Source organism: Coturnix japonica, chromosome 27, assembly GCF_054131305.1.
Source record: "Coturnix japonica strain WE chromosome 27, WE-NBRP24, whole genome shotgun sequence".
In the NCBI taxonomy this organism is placed as follows: Eukaryota; Metazoa; Chordata; class Aves; order Galliformes; family Phasianidae; genus Coturnix; species Coturnix japonica.
This window is the reverse complement of record NC_140689.1, coordinates 867,747-885,350: the sequence shown is the minus strand read 5'-3', so window position 1 is coordinate 885,350 and position 17,604 is coordinate 867,747. Positions and strand designations below refer to the sequence as shown.

The window sequence follows — 17,604 nt, the reverse complement described above, 5'->3', positions numbered from 1 at the left end:
GACCCCATGGACATGAGGACTTAGGGCTGATTATGGGGATATGGGATCAGGAACCCCACAGTGAAGGGGGTTTGGGGATGAAGACTCAGCAGAGATGGGGACTCGGGGCTGATTATGGGGATATGGGGATGGGAGCCCCACAGTGATGGGGGTTTGGGGATGGGAACCCCATGGACATGGGGACTCAGGGCTGATTATGGGGATATGGGGACTCAGGACTGACTAATTGGGATATGGGGTTGGGAACCCCACAGTGAAGGGGATTTGGGGATGAGGACCCCATGGACACGGGGACTCAGGGCTGATTATGGGGGATATGGGGATGGGAACCCCACAGTGAAGGGGGTTTGGGGATGAAGACTCAGCAGAGATGGGGACTCGGTGCTGATTATGGGGATATGGGGATGGGAGCCCCACAGTGATGGGGGTTTGGGGATGGGAACCCCACAGCAATGGGACTCGGTGCTGATTATGGGGATATGGGGACTCAGGACTGACTAATTGGGATATGGGGTTGGGAACCCCACAGCACAGGGGGTTTGGGGATGAGAACCCCATGGACATGGGGACTCAGGGCTGATTATGGGGGATATGGGGATAGGAACCCCACAGCAATGGGACTCAGGGCTGACTATGGGCATATGGGGATGGGAACCCCACAGCGATGGGGATCTGTGCCTGGGATTCCCATGGCGATGGGGACCCGGTGCTGACGGGGATGCAGGGATGGGAACCCCCCAGTGATGACCCACCCCAAGGCAGAGGCCACAGCAAGGTCATACAAAACACTTTATTGGGGCGGCGGGGCTGTCTCTCACTTCCTCCCCTTCTGCTTCATGTGCACCACGAAGTAGTCGTTGCAGGCGATGGTCAGTCCAGCCACCAGTGAGAAGAAGCTCTGGAATCCCACTTTGCCATCCCGGCACTGGTCCAGGTCCTTCATGATCTTATCCAGAGCCATGGGGTCACGCTGGTTCTGGGGGCAGAAGCGGGTCAGCACCTCATAGTGTGGTAGGTGCCTTGACCCCACTGTGCCCCATTCCCCCCCTCCAGGTTATAGAACCCTGGGGTAGGTGTGACCCTGCTCTGTTCCCCACCGCCTCAAGGTATCCACCTCTTATAGGGCTGCGGGGTAAGTGTGACCCCACTGTCCAACCTCTCACCTCCAGGAATCCGGGGAACTCCTTCTCCATCAGGGCACGCAGGTCCTCCTTGCTCAGGTAGTTCTTGTCACCCGCGTATTTGTGGAAGGTGAACATCAGCGTCTCCATGGCATGCTCCATTTGGGATGGCATGGTGGCTGCTGTGGGGTCTGTGGGGTCAGCAGGGTCCTGTGAGGGTCTCTGTGGGGTCTGTGGGGTCAGAAGGATACAGTGGGGTCTAAGGTGTGGGATCAGCAGAGTTGGAAGGGTCCAGTGGGGTCTCACTGGGGTCTGCGTGGTTTAGTGGAGTCTATGGGGCTGGAAGGGCTCAGGAGGGTTTGCAGGTCTGCATGGGGAAAAGCAGGGTCAGAAGGGATTTGTGGGGTTCCATAGGGGTGTGTGGGGCTCTATAGGGTGTATGGGGCTCTATAGGGTGTGTGGGGCTCCATAGGGGTGTATGGGGCTCCATAGGGTGTGTGGGGCTCCACAGGGTGTGTGGGGCTCTGTAGGGTGTGTGGGGCTCCACAGGGGTGTGTGGGGCTCCATAGGGTGTGTGGGGCTCCACAGGGGTGTGTGGGGCTCCATAGGGTGTGTGGGGCTCCATAGGGGTGTGTGGGGCTCTATAGGGTGTGTGGGGCTCCATAGGGGTGTGTGGGGCTCCATAGGGGTGTATGAGGCTCCATAGGGGTGTATGAGGCTCCATAGGGCGTGTGGGGCTCCATAGGGGTGTATGGGGCTCTATAGGGTGTGTGGGGCTCCGTAGGGCGTGTGGGGCTCTATAGGGGTATATGGGGCTCTATAGGGTGTGTGGGGCTCCATAGGGGTGTGTGGGGCTCCATAGGGGAGTGTGGGGCTCCACAGGGGTGTGTGGGGCTCCACAGGGGTGTGTGGGGCTCCATAGGGTGTGTGGGGCTCCACAGGGGTGTGTGGGGCTCCATAGGGTGTGTGGGGCTCCGTGCCCTCCGTCCCATCGTGGTGACTCAGCTCCGGGCAACGGCCGCGAGGCGGGGCCGGGTGTGATGTGCTGCGGTGTCCCTCCTCTGAACCCCCCCCCTCCAACACACACACCCCGCCCCGGTCTTCCCTATGGGACACCCTCGGGACCCCCCCGCCCTGGGCACACTGAGTCACGGCGCCTCCTCCCAGGGTGGGGCCCCTCCTGGATTCCCTACAATCGTGGATGGGGGGGGGCACATCCCAAAGCTGCTCCCCCCCCCCAACTCCATTGCAGGAAGGGAGACTCCACCCTGGGGGTGAGGCGTTGGGGTGTCCCTCCGGCTCAGCTTTAATGCTTTGGGGAGGGGGGGGGGCACACAGTTTGGTTTTGGGGACCACTCCTCTATACCTGCAAAGGGGGGAGAGGAAAGGGGGAAAAGGAAGGGGGGGGGTCCCACCCCAAGTGGAAAATAATGGCAGAGTCCCAACCTTTGCATTAAACTCTCCCCTGTTCCAACAGCCCCCAAATAAATAAGTAAATAAATAGAAATAAAGCTGCAGCATCTCAAGGGGGTGTGGGGGTGGATCCTAAAGTTTATGGGGTGATGGGAGAGTGTATGGGGGGGGGGGGGGAGGCAAATCTTATGGGGTGATGTGCGGGCTGTGGAAAGCCCTCAAAGTTTATGAAGTGAAGGGGGAGGGAATGAGGGGGACCCCGAGCTTTGTGGGGTGATATGGGGTGAGGGGAAGAGCCGGGACCTCCTAAGAGGGGGGGCGCAGGATGGGACCCCCCCCCTCCAGATGGAGGTTATGATGGAGCAGGGTTACTGCTATGGAGGGGGTGGGATGGGGGTATCCTCTATGAATAGGGCTTCTCTCTAAGGGTGTAGGGAGGTCCTCTATATAAAGGGTCCTCACCCCATTGCGGGTCAATGCCTGGAGAAGCTGGGTTCCAAGGGACCCAAATGAGGCGGGGGTCCTATGGAGAGGTCCTATGGAGGGGGGGGGGTCGGTACTCACCGCACGGCGCAGACCGGGGCTCTGCGGGGCGGTGGCACCGCCCGGGATAGGCACGGAGGGGGCGGGACCGCCCCGGGGGGGGGACCCGGGGGGGGCCTGGGGCTGACTCAGTCGCTCCCGCCCGCAGCGCTCAGCCTTAACCCCTTCCTGCCCGGCCACTATCAGCCCCCCCCGGCCACTATGTGTCACCTGAACGCGTGTCCCACCTGGTGGCTCCTGGGGAGGGGGCGCTTGGGGACGAGGCCGCCTTTGGGTACAGGCCCGTCCATCCCTTAGGTTAGGGCCGTTCTTAGGGACCTGGCTCAGGGATGTGGCCCTAACCCCGGGCACGGGGCTGCACTTGGGGACAGGGCCACCAAGGAGCTGTGGGCACTGAGAGCTGTGAGAAACAGCTTTGGGGACAGGAACGTACTGAGGGAGCGACGTGGGTTTCTTTTGGGGACACGGCCATTACTTGTAGGGACAGGGCTGCGCTTGGAGTCACGGCTGTGTATGGGGACATGGAGGACAGGAGCACACCTGGGGACAGGATCACCTATAGAGCCAGCATCACCTATAGGGACAGGATCACTTATAGGGCCAGCATCACCCATAGGGACAGGATCACCTGCAGGGCCAGGATCACACTTGTAAGGACAGGATCACCTGCAGGGACAGGATCACATCTGTAGGACCAGGATCACCTATAGGGCCAACATCATCTGTAGGGCCAGGATCCCCTCTAGGGCCAGGATCACCTGCAGGGCCAGGATCATATCTGTAGGGACAGGATCCCATCTGTAAGGACAGGATCACACCTGTAAGGACAGGATCCCCTCTAGGGCCAGGATCACATCGATAAGGCCAGGATCACATCTATAGGGCCAGAATCACACCTGTAAGGCCAGGATCACCTGCAGGGACAGAGCCATGCAGGGGGACAGGGCTGCACATGGGGCGATGGCTCTCATTGGGGCAGGGGCCAGTGACCCCCTGAGAGCAGCCCCGATGCCTTTGGGGCTGGATTCACCCCCATGATACTGCAGGTGCCCTCCATCACCTCTATCTGCACCCGGTATCTGGCAGCACCCAGCAGGCGCTGTGCCACCACCTGCCCACGCAGACACGGCTCAATTAGCGCAGCTCATTACTGAAGGGCTGCTCTAATCCCCCCCCCAATAAAAAACGCCCTGAAGTGAAATGGGACCTGAAATGAAATGGGACCTTTATGGGGCTCTCCCGGTTCTCAGCCCCCTCCCCCCCAGGACCACCCTTACCCCAAATGACCCCCACTCCCCACATCCCAACCGCACACCCCAAAGGCCGCCCCAAAAGCTGACCCTCTCCCCCCCATTACCCCCGCCATCCCCTCCCATCTCCTCGCTGCCCCCTCTCTGTTCCCCTGTCCCCACTCAAGATGGCGGCGCCTCCTCACACCCCCTCCCGCCCTCACCCAACATGGCGGCATCTCGCCATGCTCTGAAATAGCGATGAAGCCAACGCCCCTCGCTCCGGAAGTGCTCGCCCGCTTGCCCGTATCCAACATGGCTTCGCACAGCCCGTCGGTCCCTATGGGCGTGAAGGCAGAGAGGAGAAGCGTGGACCGGAAGTGGGCGGGGCTTGAGGAGGGAGGGGAGACAGGAATGTGACGTCGCGCCGGAAGTGACGTCGCTCCGTCAGCCGCCTGCAAGCGGGGAGAGGAGCGGACGGAGTCAACATGGCGGCGCCGAGCGAGGCCCGGCCGTGAGGGGAGGGAGCGCGGGGCCGGGCGTGGCGGGGGCGGCCTAGGGGGAGCCTCGGCGTTACCTGGGCCGCCTCTCCGCTCGGCACAGCCCTGCGGCGGTGGGAGGCAGCTCTCCAGAGGTCTCGGCCAAGTGCCCGGGGGATGGGGGCCTAGCGGGGCCCGGCCCTCGGAGCTGCGTCGTGAGCCGGCGGCGGGGCCTGCGGGAGGGGCTGAGGCCTCGGGGGGAAACTGAGGTACGGGGGGGGATGAGATTGGACGCCGTGGGTCTGCGGACGCCGCTCAGCCCCGGGGGAGCGACGGGAGGGCGCTGAGAGGGGGACGCGGAGCGCTGTGCTGAGGGGCGGCTATCGAGGGGGCCCCTCAATAAGTTAAAAGGGCGTTGGGGGGTCGTTGAGGGCAGTGGACGCGGCATGAGCCCGGCTCTGGGCCTGTAGTCCCACCCACGAGCCCTTTTGTTGGCCCTTTTCTTGTTTTTCTTTCCAAATTTTGTGAGCAAGACCAATTTCCTGGAGGAGCTTTTGGGGAACAAACAGGTTTAAAGCAGCCCAACCTGCCCCTCGCTTGGTTACCCTGCTATAGGAGAAATGGGGATTTGGGATTGAGAAGATGTCCGAAGGAGCAGCGTAAGGAGCACAGGGTTGGTTCAGGGCGTCAATAAATTATTATAGAGGAAAGCAGGGATCTAAAAAGAAAAAGTTTGGGCATCAAAGTTGCTTAAAAAAAGACAAAAAAATAAACTGTTTGGTGACTTCTGGAAAGTCCACCGTGGAGAGAGGGCCACCAGCACCGGCTTCCCGTGACAAGAGCCATACGTGGGCCACGCTGTAGGGCTGTAGGTGGCCCCACTGGGGCTCTGCATTGAAGAAACCTGAGAGAAAAGGGGATAGAGGACTTCGGAGCAATCCGTGCTCGGATTCACATCGGAGCGGATACGCGCAGAGCAGAGGAACTCCTCATTAAGGTTAGTTTTCTTGCACGGGTTTAAATTCTTAATGAGCCCATGAGTCACCCATCCCTTGGCTGTGCAGAATGATGGCGTTGGGTGTCACGTCCTGTCCAGATGAGTCCTCGATGTTGGGCTCCTGTGGGTCTGGGTGTGAAGTTTGGTGGGAGAAGCCTGGAAGAGGCTCCTCCAGACAGACCCGGTGTGTTTTTGCTGCTAGAAATGCCCAAATTGTTCAAGTTGAGGTGCCTGGATATGAGCCAGGCTCTGGCTCCAGCTCAGGTTTCCATGACTGAAGCTGTTGCACACCACTGTGTGCATGTGGGGCTGTAGTGTGGGGCTTCCTTCCTGAAAAAAAAGGGGGTTAAAAGAAAAAAAAAAAAAAGATCTAAATGTTCTGGTTCTTTCCACGTGGTTCTTGTTTCAGTTCTGCCTAAAATGACTGTGTGTGCAGGGCTGTGCCTTCCAGATGTCGGCTGTCCCAGACTTTGCCCGTGTCTGTTCTGAGTGGTTCCACCCCTTCTGCTCTGTGCTATGGCCGTGTGTGCCACGCTGAGCCTTTAGTGCTGCTCCTTTGGGCTCTCCTTAAGCATCAGTCCCTCTCTCAGCGTCCACTTTGCTGCTGGGGTCTGTTCCCATCCTGGGGACACACTGTGACATTGTGCAGTCCCAGGAGCCCCGTGCTGCAGCAGCGCATGAAATCCTCTGGCTGTCACTTCTCCAGCATTCCTCGCATCGCTGCTTGTGCTTAGGGGGATTTAATTACTGTAAAACAACCTCAAATCAGTTCTTCCCCAAGCAGCGACACTGACAGTGAGCCCTGTAACCCGCTATGGGGTGGTGCTTTAGGTGGCCCTCTGGTGCTACTCGCAGCGATGGCAGCATGACTGTGCTTCTGTGTGGGGCTGGGACCCATTCAGCTTGCTGTAGTTCTGGAGCTGTGCTTTTGGGATCGTTTCAAGACCCACAGATAGGTTTAAGCTTGTTTTCCTGACATGGATGCAGAATACTGTGGGGTAGAGGTGAGAAAGCCCACAGAGAAAGAGGCTGTGGCTCAGTCTCCTTTCTCCACTTGGTTTATCAGGAGCTGTGACTGTGTTTTCCTAATTCCATTTGGAGTTGTACCTGTGAGCCCTGTTTGGGGTCCTCCTGGAGCTGCTTTGCCAGCTCAGTGCCTGCCTTTGTGCTGCTGTTTGGGTCAGTGCAATGTTGGACGCATGCAGGATCAGGCTGCTGGGTCACTTTGGGGCGGCTGTATTTGGGAGCTGGGGCAGCCCCGCTTTGTTTCCAGCCCCAAATCTTCTTCAGGTGTCTGCACCTCACAGGGAGGAGCAGCTCTGACCCCACCCACACGCTCTGCCTCGGTGTCCCCATTCGCCTCCATTCGCAGTGCCACCATGATGGGAGGCTGCCGTTCTCCAGCAAAACTCCCTTGGGAAACTGATTTTTATTGCTTTTCCCTGCACAACTTCTGTGAGGCGACGAGGCTGAGAGGCAGTTTTTGTGGCAGGACATTTAACTTCCCTGAAGTCGGTGGGATGAGCAGGAGGATGGACGAGCCAGGCTTGGGGTGAGCAACTGCAGAGTGCGCTGCAGGCACCAGGAGCTCATTTGTTCTGTTCACCATAAATTATTTTAATCATTTTCCATGCTCTACAGCCTCCTCCTGCCTGCACGGTGTGTGTGGGTCAGTTCCTGGGGGTGACATTGGCATGTAGCACGTGCATCTCTTTGCTCCCCAGGTGGCCCTGCAGAGTGAACCATCCCCAGAGCAGCAGAGGTGCATGGAACCGAGCCCCTGCACCTCTCTGCTGGGAGGTGACCTGGAGTTGCTGCCCTCCAGATGCTGTCCCAGGCCTGGCCATTGGGCACCTCTCCTTGGGAGGATCTGAGGTTTCTTGCAGCCCTGTGGGTGGGAGGGGAGGCAGGCAGGGATCTCTTCCAAGTGGTCTGAAAACAAACGTGACAACACACTGCAGTTCTGGGTGGTGCAGCTGTAAGGAGCCGCCCCTCAGGGCTCCTCACTCAGAATGAGGCTTTTTCTGCTGAGTCTCTCCTCCTTCAGTCTTAGCAGTGTGACATAGAACCACTTCTTTTCTTCTTGTGGAAGAAGAAATGAGATGCATTTCCCAGGTGACTGGTGCTAAATAACCCAAAGATGGCATCTGCTTCATTTCTGCTTTGGCTTGGAAACAATTTGGCCCTTCCCAACCCATGCAGCAGACAAACAAGCAGTTTGAAGTTTGCTTTAAAAAGTCCCAGAAACAAATAAGGGAAGTGGGATTGCTGCTGAAGATGTTTGGGATTTGGGTGCTTCCCTCCCCAGTTCTGCATGGACTGAGGTTTATGGCTTCCCTGCCAGGAGGGGAGGTGTGGGGTGAAGCAAGCTTGGTGTTTCTGGGCAGGATTTCATGGAGAGCTGCAGCTCACCCTGATTCTGCTTCCCAGTGCTGGAGTATTTATAGGTCGGGTTGCAAAACCCAACGGCTGCAGCGAAATGGCAAAAACACCCATTAGTGTTTGTGATGGCTTCATATTCTCTGCACTCAGAGCTTTTGCAAAGCTTGGAGGAATCTCTTCCTTCTCCAGGTGCCACCAGGTTGCAGCTCGAAGCCACACAGGAGCTAAGTGGTAGATTGGGATTTTCTGCCCCTTTTTGGCTGTGTCTATCAGGAACCACCTTTGGGGGCACTGTGGGGTGAGACCAACCCTGGGGGGAAGTTGCGTGATATTCCTTTCCTAATGGGAGCGGTCAGTGCTGCATCAGAGGCGGTTTTGGGGTGGCTGTCACCACATGCTCTTCTCATCCTCTCTCCTCTTTGCAGCAGGGATTCATCCTGACTCCTACATGGAGAGCTGCCCTTGGGAGCATGGAGCTCATGCTCACCTTAGAGTGCAGATGTGCCACAGTCAGTGCATGGCTGCCTCGCGCAGAGGCTGGACTGTACAGCAGGGCATCCTAAAGCTTTGTGGTGCCATCATGTGGCTCAGAGCCCCCCCAGCAGCGAGCAGTCTGCCCCCCCACACAGGGCACACAGCCTTTCCATTGTGCTGCTCTTTGCTCCACGTTCTCCTTTCCACTGTTCCTGCTGGGTTGTGATGTTTGGGTTCCCAGCGACTTGTGGGGATGGTCTGGGACAGCCGTGCTCTCAGACTGTGCTTTGAGGCACAACACTGCTGCATTCCCACCGTTCCCATATATTCCCATCGGAAGCACAGAGTTGTTGAGTTGTTGGGCTGTTCTTGCTGTGAAAACTCAGCTTTGTCCCCAGCGTAATTTCATGCTCGGATGAATCTTGGGGTGACCACGCTGATAAATGGCAAAGAGCAAAACCCAGAGGTGGAGTGGCCTTGGATGAGGTCAAGTCACCCGTCCTGGGGCTTCCCTGGCCACAGAGCAGCCAGGATGGGGAGGGAGAGCCTGGAGCTGGAATGACGGGGCCTGGAGCTGAGCAGGTCAGGGTGTGTTGGCTGTGACAGGAGGAACACAGGGGCTGCAGGTGGCATTCTGCATGTCCCGCTGCTGGTGGTGCCTCGAGGATTTGAGCCCCTTGTAATGAGGCTGCGTGGTTTGAGGCTGTTGCCCCAGGGTCTGGTTTGGGATCCCGGAGAAGGAGGGGACTTGTGGCTGAGATTTGCACCGAGGCAGAGCGGAGCAGCACAGCTGTGGGGACAACCCTGGATGGGGAAATTCAATATGGAGGATCCAAGAGTGGGATTTTCACATGGAGAGAACAACAGTGACCGCATTCAAACCCGATGGCATCTTTTTGTCTTGCAGGAGTCGTGTGCCGGGCAGAGATGGCAGCCCTGAAACGCAGCCGCTCGCAGGCCTGGCCCGAGGAGCAGGGGGACCGTGAGCACGGGCTGTACAGCCTGCACCGCATGTTCGACATCGTGGGCACTCACCTGACGCACCGCGATGTGCGAGTCCTCTCCTTCCTCTTTGTGGACGTCATTGACGACTACGAGCGGGGCATGATCCGCAGTGGCAGGGACTTCTTGCTGGCGCTGGAGCGGCAGGGCCGCTGCGACGAGACCAACTTCAGGCAGGTGCTGCAGCTGCTGCGGATCATCACGCGCCATGACCTGCTGCCCTACGTCACCCTCAAGAGGCGACGGGCTGGTGAGTGCTCAGTGCTCGGACTGCGGCCAAAGGAGGGCGGTGGCAGAGCAGGGTGGTGGTGTCCAATGGTTCCGAGGTCTTTGAGGTGCCTCCTGACCCCGTTGTGATCCCGTGGTTCTGTGATCTGTAGGATCCCTTCTCACCCAGCTGTGCTGTGATCTCTTGGTTCTTTGATTGTCCTCTTTCTCCTCTTCTGAAACTCCCTGGGGCCTTAGGCAGAAAGTTTCTTCTGGCCCAAAGACCCTGGTTTTGGGGAGATGCCTTTGAGTGGTCTTTGGATAGGGCAAGGAGGTGCTCTAGGGGCAGCATCATCACCTTCTCAGAGGGGATGTGAGGCTCCAGAGGTGACCGATGTCCTCTGAGCCCACTGCTCTGCATTGTGTTGTGGGGGTGGCCCAAGGGGTCATGCTTTTTGAGCAGAGTGCCCCAACCTCTCCCATTTCAGCAACCGGCTTTCTCTCTAAGTGCAGACCTGGGCAGTATTACCCAGGCCATTCAAATTGGGGTAAATCGGTTGGATTTTGGTCACTCATTGAGCTGTAGGCCCAGCTCTGTGCCAGTTTACCACTTGGGGAGCTTTACACAGAGCTTGAGGAGCTCACTTGTTGCAGGAGCGGTGAGGTGGCCTCTTTGACGGGCTCCAACCTCAGAAATCTGCATTTATCTTATGAAATGAGGATAATCCTGCTTTCTTGGCAGTTCTGGGCTCCTGAGTCTCTGCTTTCTGCTCGCAACTGAGATGCCAGTGCTTGGGAAAGGGGTGAACACAAGTATGGGCAGGCACGAAACCTTCCCTGCTTGTGGGGTGAGATGTGGGGGGCTGACAGAGGAGCACGGAGGCCACAACGTATCCTTTAACCCAGAGCTGTCACCCCTGTCCTGGCGATGGCGTCTGCCCTGTGCTGGAGAGCTGCACTGGGAGGCAGAAATCACAGAGGTGTGAGATCCTGTCCGGCCACATTTGAGTGGCAGCAGCTTTAAGAAATGCTGCCAGTAGCCCAGAAAAGTGGTGTCAAGAGCTGCAGCTGAACAAGGTTTACGGTGTGCTTTGCATTGAGGGGGAGCGGGTCGATGCATTGGAGGAAGTGCTGCCCAGGTCCCTGCCTCCTTTCACGGCTGTTCCTCACTGCAGCCTCATCTCTGTTCCTCTTTCTGAGTTGTTTCTCTGCAGAGTAGCAAAACCTCAGCCCTGAGTGAGCTCAGAGCTGGGGGAAGGATGGGAGCTGTGGTCTCGCTTCCCCCATCGTCTTTGCTCGCAGCTGCTCCTCCTTAGCAGCCTGACCTTGGAGCCCTGGCTGTGCACATTGTGCAGCTTCAGAGCTCTGCTCTGAAGTGATACAGATAACAAAGTCACACAGATAATACTGTCTGCCATTCTAGCTTGGGGGTGTAGGCCGGGGCATTGGCACGGGGCCGTCATGGGTACTGATGGTGTCAGAATGGTCCATGCAGAGCCAGGGCTGTGCCAGTAGCTGTGGAAAGGGACACAGACCTTTCCCACACAGCACAGTGTTATTTCTGAGCTCTGTAATGAGTTTATGTCCTGAGAAGGTTATCTGAGGAACAGCTCTTGGCAGTGCGGTGTGGGGGGGGGCCTTGATTGCCACTGCCAGGGCTGGAACCTGCATGTCTGCACCGTCAGGGGTGTTCTTTTGTTGGTTATACTTTGTTTTGGAAAGGAAACAGCTGTGAAGTTCTTGTGCTTACAAAAGATGCCATGGGGAAATCACCTGTGGGAAGCCATCGGGGGGATCTGTGCGTGTCTGTGGGTCTGTCCTAACGAGACCCCCCCTTCCCTGTGTGACAGTGTGTCCAGACCTGGTGGACAAGTACTTGGAGGAGACCTCCATCCGCTACGTGACACCGCGGGCTCACAGTGCAGCGGAACACGGCCTCGGCCACCCCCACAAATCAGGTGAGGACCTGGGGCCTGGGAACACACCGGGATCTGTTTCCCTGATAATGGGGCAGAAACTGGTATGTGAACTCTGGCACTGGTAACACAAGGGCTGAGCCCCCCCAAGAACTGCCCCCACCCCAAACTGTAGCTCACACACAGGCTTTCTGCAGTGCTGTCCCAGCTGAATCTGGCCCTGATGTGTCTGTGTCCCTTCACATTGGAGGTGCCTTTCCCCGTCTGTCACTGTCCCCTCATCCCAGAGATTCAGGCTGGGTGCTGCCTGGTGCTGACAGCAAGTTGTACCAGTGCTCAAGTGACACCTTGAGTGACTGGGGAACAACCAGACGAGGATTTTGGTGTCCCTTCCCATTCTGGGGAGCAGCTGCAGTCAGGCCAATCCTCCATGTTCACCCTAGGATTAAATCAATGCTTTAGGATGTACCTAAAGTTTGCCACAGAACTTGGGGGCTTTTCTGCTTCCTGTTGGGGGGGGAGGTGCTTTTGGGACCGCCCTTGGTCTGCAGCTCTGTGGGCTGTGGAAGGAATTCCAGGTCTGGGCAGCGCAGGGGCAGTGCACAGCAATGGGTCTGTGCTCTGAGCTGCCCCCCAGTCCTGGCTCCTCACCCGTTCGTCCTGTGGGCAGTGCCTCCCCAGCACCCCATGGTCTGCTGCTCCTCGGCGGGGCCGCAGATCTGCACCAAGAGGCCCGGCCGCAGCAGGGCCCTCCTCAGCAGCCAACGCAAGCGCAGGAAGTCGGCAACTCCAGACCCCAAGGAGAAGCAGACATGTGGTAAGGCCTGGGGGAGGTGGTGGGGGGATTGAGGGGGTCTTGACGCCCCCAGGAGAATGGGGACAGCAAACTGAGCACCCCCCTCCCCACAGACATTCGCTTGCGAGTCCGAGCCGAGTACTGCCAGCACGAGACGGCGCTCCAGGGCAACGTCTTCTCCAACAAGCAGGACCCGCTGGAGCGCCAGTTTGAACGCTTCAACCAAGCCAACACCATCCTGAAGTCCCGGGACCTGGGCTCCATCATCTGTGACATAAAATTCTCAGAGCTCACCTACCTCGACGCGTTCTGGCGCGATTACATCAACGGCTCTTTGCTGGAGGCCCTCAAGGGCGTCTTCATCACGGACTCGCTCAAACAAGCCGTGGGCCACGAAGCCATCAAACTGCTGGTCAATGTGGATGAGGAGGATTACGAGGTCGGGCGCCAGAAACTCCTGAGGAACTTGATGCTGCAGACAGCACCCTGACGCCCGGTGGGATCCGAGCTCTTCTTTTTGTTGTTGGTTCTTTTTATTTTCTAAAAGAAAAAAGATTTGGAAGCCCTGCTGGACTCCCACCGGGTGCTGAGCTGCGGGGAGCACCGGAGGCTGAACGTGTTTCTCTCTCACCCTTCTCCTGTCCCGTCACTTTCTCTCTTGCTTTGTTTCCTTTTTTTCCTCTTCTGTTTTGTATCCATTTAAAAACAAACAAACAAACAAAAAAAGGCAAAAATGACCCAAAAAAGTTTAAAAAAAAAAAAAAAAAAGTAAAAAAAAAAAATCGGCCCCTGGGTGGGTCAGCAATGGGCAGAGGGATGCTGGGATGGGAAGGGGTTGTACTGGGAGGAACCGGGGGGCAGCTGTGCCCCTCTCCTGCCCTTTTGTCAGTGTCCCTGTGGGCCTGGCACTGGGGTGACCCTGTTGTCCCCAAAGCTGGAGCCCTGTCCCCCCCAACCCCGCTCCACTGCCTCCTCTCTGGGGTCCTCGGGAGCAGCTCCAGTGGTGGCCCCACGCTGCCCCCAGGACCATGTGCCTTTGTGTCCCCCTCCCTGTGGGGCTGGGGTTGGGGTGGGGGGAACCAGTGCTGAGGGACGCGGTGAGATCTCTGCCTGTCCTGTCCTCACTGCAACTGGATGAGCTGGGACAAACTGTGGGGCAGGGGAGTTGGCCCCATGGCTGTGTCCTAGTGGCTCTGTCACCTCTGCTGTCCCCCTTCTGAAGGTCCTGGGCTGGGGGGGGGAACATTCCCCTCTCCACCCCCAATGTTGTGGTTTCTTCCCCATCCCCCCAAGCTGTCCCCCAGCCATGGGGTGGGTGCTGACCCCACAGCTGGGGAGGGGGATGTGTGGTACCTTCCTCCCCTTTCCCCCCCCTCCAGGTGACAGCCAACTTTGGCACAATGTGGTGTAATTTCTGTGACTTCTGTATTTTTTAAAACTTCAATATAACGGTCATATTCCCTGTGTAGCTTTCGGTTTTCTTGAAATAAACATCTACAGCAGTGCACGGCTCCCTCCTTTCCTTCAACGACACCCTGAGCGCCAGGAACAACCATAAAGCCCCAAGTGTGAGTTCACAGCTGTGTTCTGGGAGACAGAGGATCCACAGCCCTGCTATGGGCCGCTATGGGTCTGAGAGTGCTGCCTGCAGCCCCACAGTCCCATAGAGATCAGCACGGCGGTGACTGTGCACTGGGATCTCGCGGCGCACGCGGTGCAGGTACTCGAGGTCGATTTCAGCGTAACACAGCCCCGGTCCATCACTGCACTGTGCCACCACCGTCCCCCAGGGATCCGCCACCAGCGTGTGGCCATAGGACACCCGGCTCTCGTGGTTCTGACCCGTCTGCGCTGCTGCCACCACGTAGCACTGGGTCTCGATGGCACGCGCCCGCAGTAACACCTGTAGGAACACAGTGAGGCTGAGGGTCAACCTGAAATAGGGTGTGTGTGTAAGTGGGGGGGGGTTAATGCTCACCTCCCAATGTGCAGAGCCTGTGGGGAAGGTGAAGGCTGAGGGGTAGGTGAGGATCTCGGCACCGGCGTGACGCAGTGCCAGCGAGATTTCAGGGAAGCGCAGGTCGTAGCAGATGGAGAGTCCGAGCTGGTCGGGGACAAGGGGACATCAGGATGGCCATGGGACATGGGATGGGTGAGGATGGGGAGTGAGTACATCAGCAGTACCATCCCTGCTGGAGTGCTGACGGGGGGCACGATTTCGGTGCCGGGGTTGGTGAAGCTGCTCTCCTTCATGGTGACGCGGCCCTCCAGCTCCACGTCACACAGGTGGGTCTTCCTGTAGGTTGCTGCCATGCGCCCTGCGAGCAATGAGGGAGAAGGATGCACCACAGGGCTCCTCAATGGGACAGGGCTGGGGGGGGCTCACCTGTGGGGTCCAGCAGCACGTGGCAGTTGTAGATGCGCTGCGTGCTCGACCAGTCTGCCCTGCGCTCATGGAAACCACCCAGGGACAGCCACACACCGCAGTCCCTATGGGAGCAACGTGGGGTCACTGGAAGAAAGCGCGTCAGCAGGACCAGCACTGCCAGTGGGAGAAGCGTTAGGACAAGCAGCCAGTGGGACAACAGGCCCCAGGGTGAGGGGTATCAGCAGGATAAGCAACGTCACCAGGATGAGCAACGTCACCGGGATGAGCAACGTCACCGGGATGAGCAACGTCACCAGGATGAGCAACGTCACCACAATAAGCAACGTCACCAGGACGAGCAACGTCACCGGGATGAGCAACGTCACCACAATAAGCAACGTCACCAGGACGAGCAATGTCACCATGATGAGCAACGTCACCACAATAAGCAACGTCACCAGGACGAGCAATGTCACCATGATGAGCAACGTCACCAGGATGAGCAACATCGCCATGATGAGCAACGTCACCACGATAAGCAACGTCACCACGATAAGCAACGTCACCAGGACGAGCAACGTCACCGGGATGCACAACATTGCCGTGACGAGCAACGTTGCCATGATGACTAACATCACCATGATGAACAACGTCGCCATGATGAGCAACGTCGCCATGATGAGCAATGTCGCCATGATGAGCAACGTCACCACGATGAGCGGTGCCGCCCCGAGCATCCCCACAGCACCATTACCTGGCCAGCGCGCAGTAGCGTGCCATCAGCTCACCGTCCAGGCTCTCGGCCAGGCTGAGTGTTTGTGCAGAGTCGCGGCCGATGTAGTCGAAGCCTTCAGGGAGGAACACAATGCAGGCTCCCCTTTGTGCTGCCGCCCGCACCAGCGCCGAGCAGCTGTTGAAGTTCTGCTCCTTGTCAGGGGTGGAGGTCACCTGGCCCACAGCCACCAGCGGCTTCGGTCCAAGGGACGCCGTCATGGCTCGGTGGCTGTGACACGGGACCGGTCAGCCCAGGGGATGGGGCACCGCGGTGGTCTGTCCCCAGCCACTGCCTCCCATCTGTGAGTACCTGCCTAGTGCGTGCGGGGGGCGCGGGCACAAGCGGTGCAGTGGGAGCCGCAGCACCGCGCTCAGCCTGGGTAGGGGGGCACAGAGTGAGCCCCTCTTCAAAGCCAAAACTGCCCCAGGACACCCCCAGTTTGTCCCCGGGACTCTCAGGCTGCCCCTCAACCTGCTTCCAAGCTGCCCCATGTTGCTCCTAGCACCCCTCCCAAACTGACCCAACACCTCCAGACGGCCTCCAAGCCATAGACTGCCCCCAGGTAGCCCCATAGACTGCCCCTATGCAGCCCCATGTTGCCTCTTGGAGCACCTAACAGCTCCCAGGCAGCCCCAGGACCCCACCAAAGTGCCTCACAGTGCCCCCATGTCCCTTCTCATACCCTAACCACCCCTAACCATCTCAGGACCACCATGACTTGCCTCTAGAATGCACCAGCTTGCCCTCAACCCCAACCCACACCCCAGCTGCCCCACACTGCCTGTACAACCCCTCCATACTGCCCCACATTGCCCATAGAACCCTCCATACTGCCTCACATTGCCCTTAGAACCCTCCATTCTGCCCCACATTGCCCTTAGAACCCTCCATTCTGCCCCACATTGCCCTTAGAACCCTCCATTCTGCCCCACATTGCCCTTAGAACCCTCCATTCTGCCCCACATTGCCCATAGAACCCTCCATACTGCCCCACATTGCCCTCAGAACCCTCCATACTGCCCCACATTGCCCTTACAACCCTCCATACTGCCCCACATTGCCCTTAGAACCCTCCATACTGCCCCACATTGCCCTCAGAACCCTCCATACTGCCCCACATTGCCCTTACAACCCTCCATACTGCCCCACATTGCCCTCAGAACCCTCCATACTGCCCCACATTGCCCTTACAACCCTCCATACTGCCCCACATTGCCCTCAGAACCCTCCATACTGCCCCACATTGCCCTTACAACCCTCCATACTGCCCCACATTGCCCTCAGAACCCTCCATACTGCCCCACATTGCCCTTACAACCCTCCATACTGCCCCACATTGCCCGTACAACCCCTCCATACTGCCCCAAATTACCCTTAGAACCCTCCATACTGCCCCACATTGCCCTTAGAACCCTCCATACCGCCCCACATTGCCCATAGAACCCTCCATACTGCCCCACATTGCCCCTACAACCCTCCATACTGCCCCACATTGCCCCTACAACCCTCCATACTGCCCCACATTGCCCCTAGAACCCCTCCATACTGCCCCACATTGCCCTTAGAACCGTCCATACTGCCCCACATTGCCCCTACAACCCTCCATACTGCCCCACATTGCCCCTAGAACCCCCCATACTGCCCCCATCGCCCCTAACACCCTTCAAACACCCCATAGAACCCCAAACTGCCCTTAAATCCCCACTAACCCCTTCCCATTGCCCACAGGACCCCTCAGACCGACCCCCCCCCCGGCCCGTACATGTCGCTCCGGCCGCACCGAGGCGGGAGGCGATGACAGATGAGGGGCAATGGGCAAAGTCCCTGCCCACAACCAAGATGGCGGCCGGCACTACCTCACCATACAGCACCGCTGCCGGGTTTGACCATAACCAAGATGAC

At 58.2% G+C, this 17,604-nt stretch overlaps 4 protein-coding genes across 10 annotated transcripts; 1 reads left to right on the top strand and 3 right to left on the bottom strand.

Annotated features, from left to right (window-relative positions):
• Positions 1–776: 776 nt before the first annotated feature.
• Positions 777–3,146, bottom strand: S100A10 (S100 calcium binding protein A10). Of its 2 annotated transcripts, none has more exons than XM_085524325.1 (3): positions 3,099–3,146; positions 1,164–1,488; positions 777–976 (listed from the first exon to the last, which is right to left on the bottom strand). In XM_085524325.1, the coding sequence occupies exons 2-3, from the start codon at positions 1,293–1,295 to the stop codon at positions 815–817; spliced, it is 294 nt and encodes a 97-aa protein (XP_085380451.1). In that variant the 5' UTR covers positions 1,296–1,488; positions 3,099–3,146; the 3' UTR covers positions 777–814. The 2 variants fall into 2 exon arrangements, with proteins under 2 accessions (XP_085380451.1, XP_015740189.1); XM_015884703.2 differs by having other exon boundaries at positions 1,164–1,352.
• A 364-nt stretch (positions 3,147–3,510) lies between these two features.
• On the bottom strand, positions 3,511–7,163 carry LOC146756323 (uncharacterized). Its single transcript, XM_085524367.1, has 6 exons — positions 7,112–7,163; positions 5,831–5,980; positions 5,609–5,689; positions 4,531–5,099; positions 3,706–3,875; positions 3,511–3,651 (listed from the first exon to the last, which is right to left on the bottom strand). Exons 1-5 carry the CDS (start codon positions 7,161–7,163, stop codon positions 3,720–3,722), a joined length of 1,008 nt encoding a protein of 335 aa, XP_085380493.1. The 3' UTR covers positions 3,511–3,651; positions 3,706–3,719.
• DEDD (death effector domain containing) lies at positions 5,096–14,064 on the top strand. Its single transcript, XM_015884702.3, has 5 exons — positions 5,096–5,782; positions 9,546–9,890; positions 11,698–11,805; positions 12,434–12,580; positions 12,673–14,064. The coding sequence occupies exons 2-5, from the start codon at positions 9,566–9,568 to the stop codon at positions 13,047–13,049; spliced, it is 957 nt and encodes a 318-aa protein (XP_015740188.1). The 5' UTR covers positions 5,096–5,782; positions 9,546–9,565; the 3' UTR covers positions 13,050–14,064.
• On the bottom strand, positions 13,966–17,538 carry NIT1 (nitrilase 1). 6 transcript variants are annotated; one of them, XM_085524313.1, is made up of 7 exons: positions 17,465–17,538; positions 16,012–16,077; positions 15,682–15,930; positions 14,946–15,049; positions 14,744–14,877; positions 14,538–14,663; positions 13,966–14,462 (listed from the first exon to the last, which is right to left on the bottom strand). In XM_085524313.1, coding segments are annotated over exons 1-7 (960 nt in total). In that variant the 5' UTR covers positions 17,467–17,538; the 3' UTR covers positions 13,966–14,183. The 6 variants fall into 6 exon arrangements, with proteins under 6 accessions (XP_085380439.1, XP_085380441.1, XP_085380442.1 ...); XM_085524315.1 differs by having other exon boundaries at positions 16,016–16,077; XM_085524316.1 differs by lacking the exon at positions 16,012–16,077 and having other exon boundaries at positions 13,966–14,481.
• Positions 17,539–17,604: the final 66 nt, after the last annotated feature.

Coding starts and splice junctions, on each gene's coding strand:
- S100A10 (XM_085524325.1), bottom strand. CDS start 1,295: ATGCCATCCCAAATGGAGCATGCCATGGAGACGCTGATGTTCACCTTC. Junction 977..1,163: donor AGTTCCCCGGATTCCTGGAG/GTGAGAGGTTGG, acceptor TTCTGCCCCCAG/AACCAGCGTGACCCCATGGC.
- LOC146756323 (XM_085524367.1), bottom strand. CDS start 7,163: ATGGTGGCACTGCGAATGGAGGCGAATGGGGACACCGAGGCAGAGCGT. Junction 5,981..7,111: donor CACCGAGGCAGAGCGTGTGG/GTGGGGTCAGAG, acceptor GGGCATTTCTAG/CAGCAAAAACACACCGGGTC. Junction 3,876..4,530: donor GCGAGATGCCGCCATGTTGG/GTGAGGGCGGGA, acceptor CTGTCCTTACAG/ATGGGATCCTGTCCCTACAG.
- DEDD (XM_015884702.3), top strand. CDS start 9,566: ATGGCAGCCCTGAAACGCAGCCGCTCGCAGGCCTGGCCCGAGGAGCAG. Junction 9,891..11,697: donor CCTCAAGAGGCGACGGGCTG/GTGAGTGCTCAG, acceptor CCTGTGTGACAG/TGTGTCCAGACCTGGTGGAC. Junction 11,806..12,433: donor CGGCCACCCCCACAAATCAG/GTGAGGACCTGG, acceptor TCCTGTGGGCAG/TGCCTCCCCAGCACCCCATG.
- NIT1 (XM_015884699.2), bottom strand. CDS start 16,274: ATGGGGCTACCTGGGGGCAGTCTATGGCTTGGAGGCCGTCTGGAGGTG. Junction 15,931..16,011: donor CCCCCGCACGCACTAGGCAG/GTACTCACAGAT, acceptor CCCGTGTCACAG/CCACCGAGCCATGACGGCGT. Junction 15,050..15,681: donor CGCTACTGCGCGCTGGCCAG/GTAATGGTGCTG, acceptor TTGCTCCCATAG/GGACTGCGGTGTGTGGCTGT.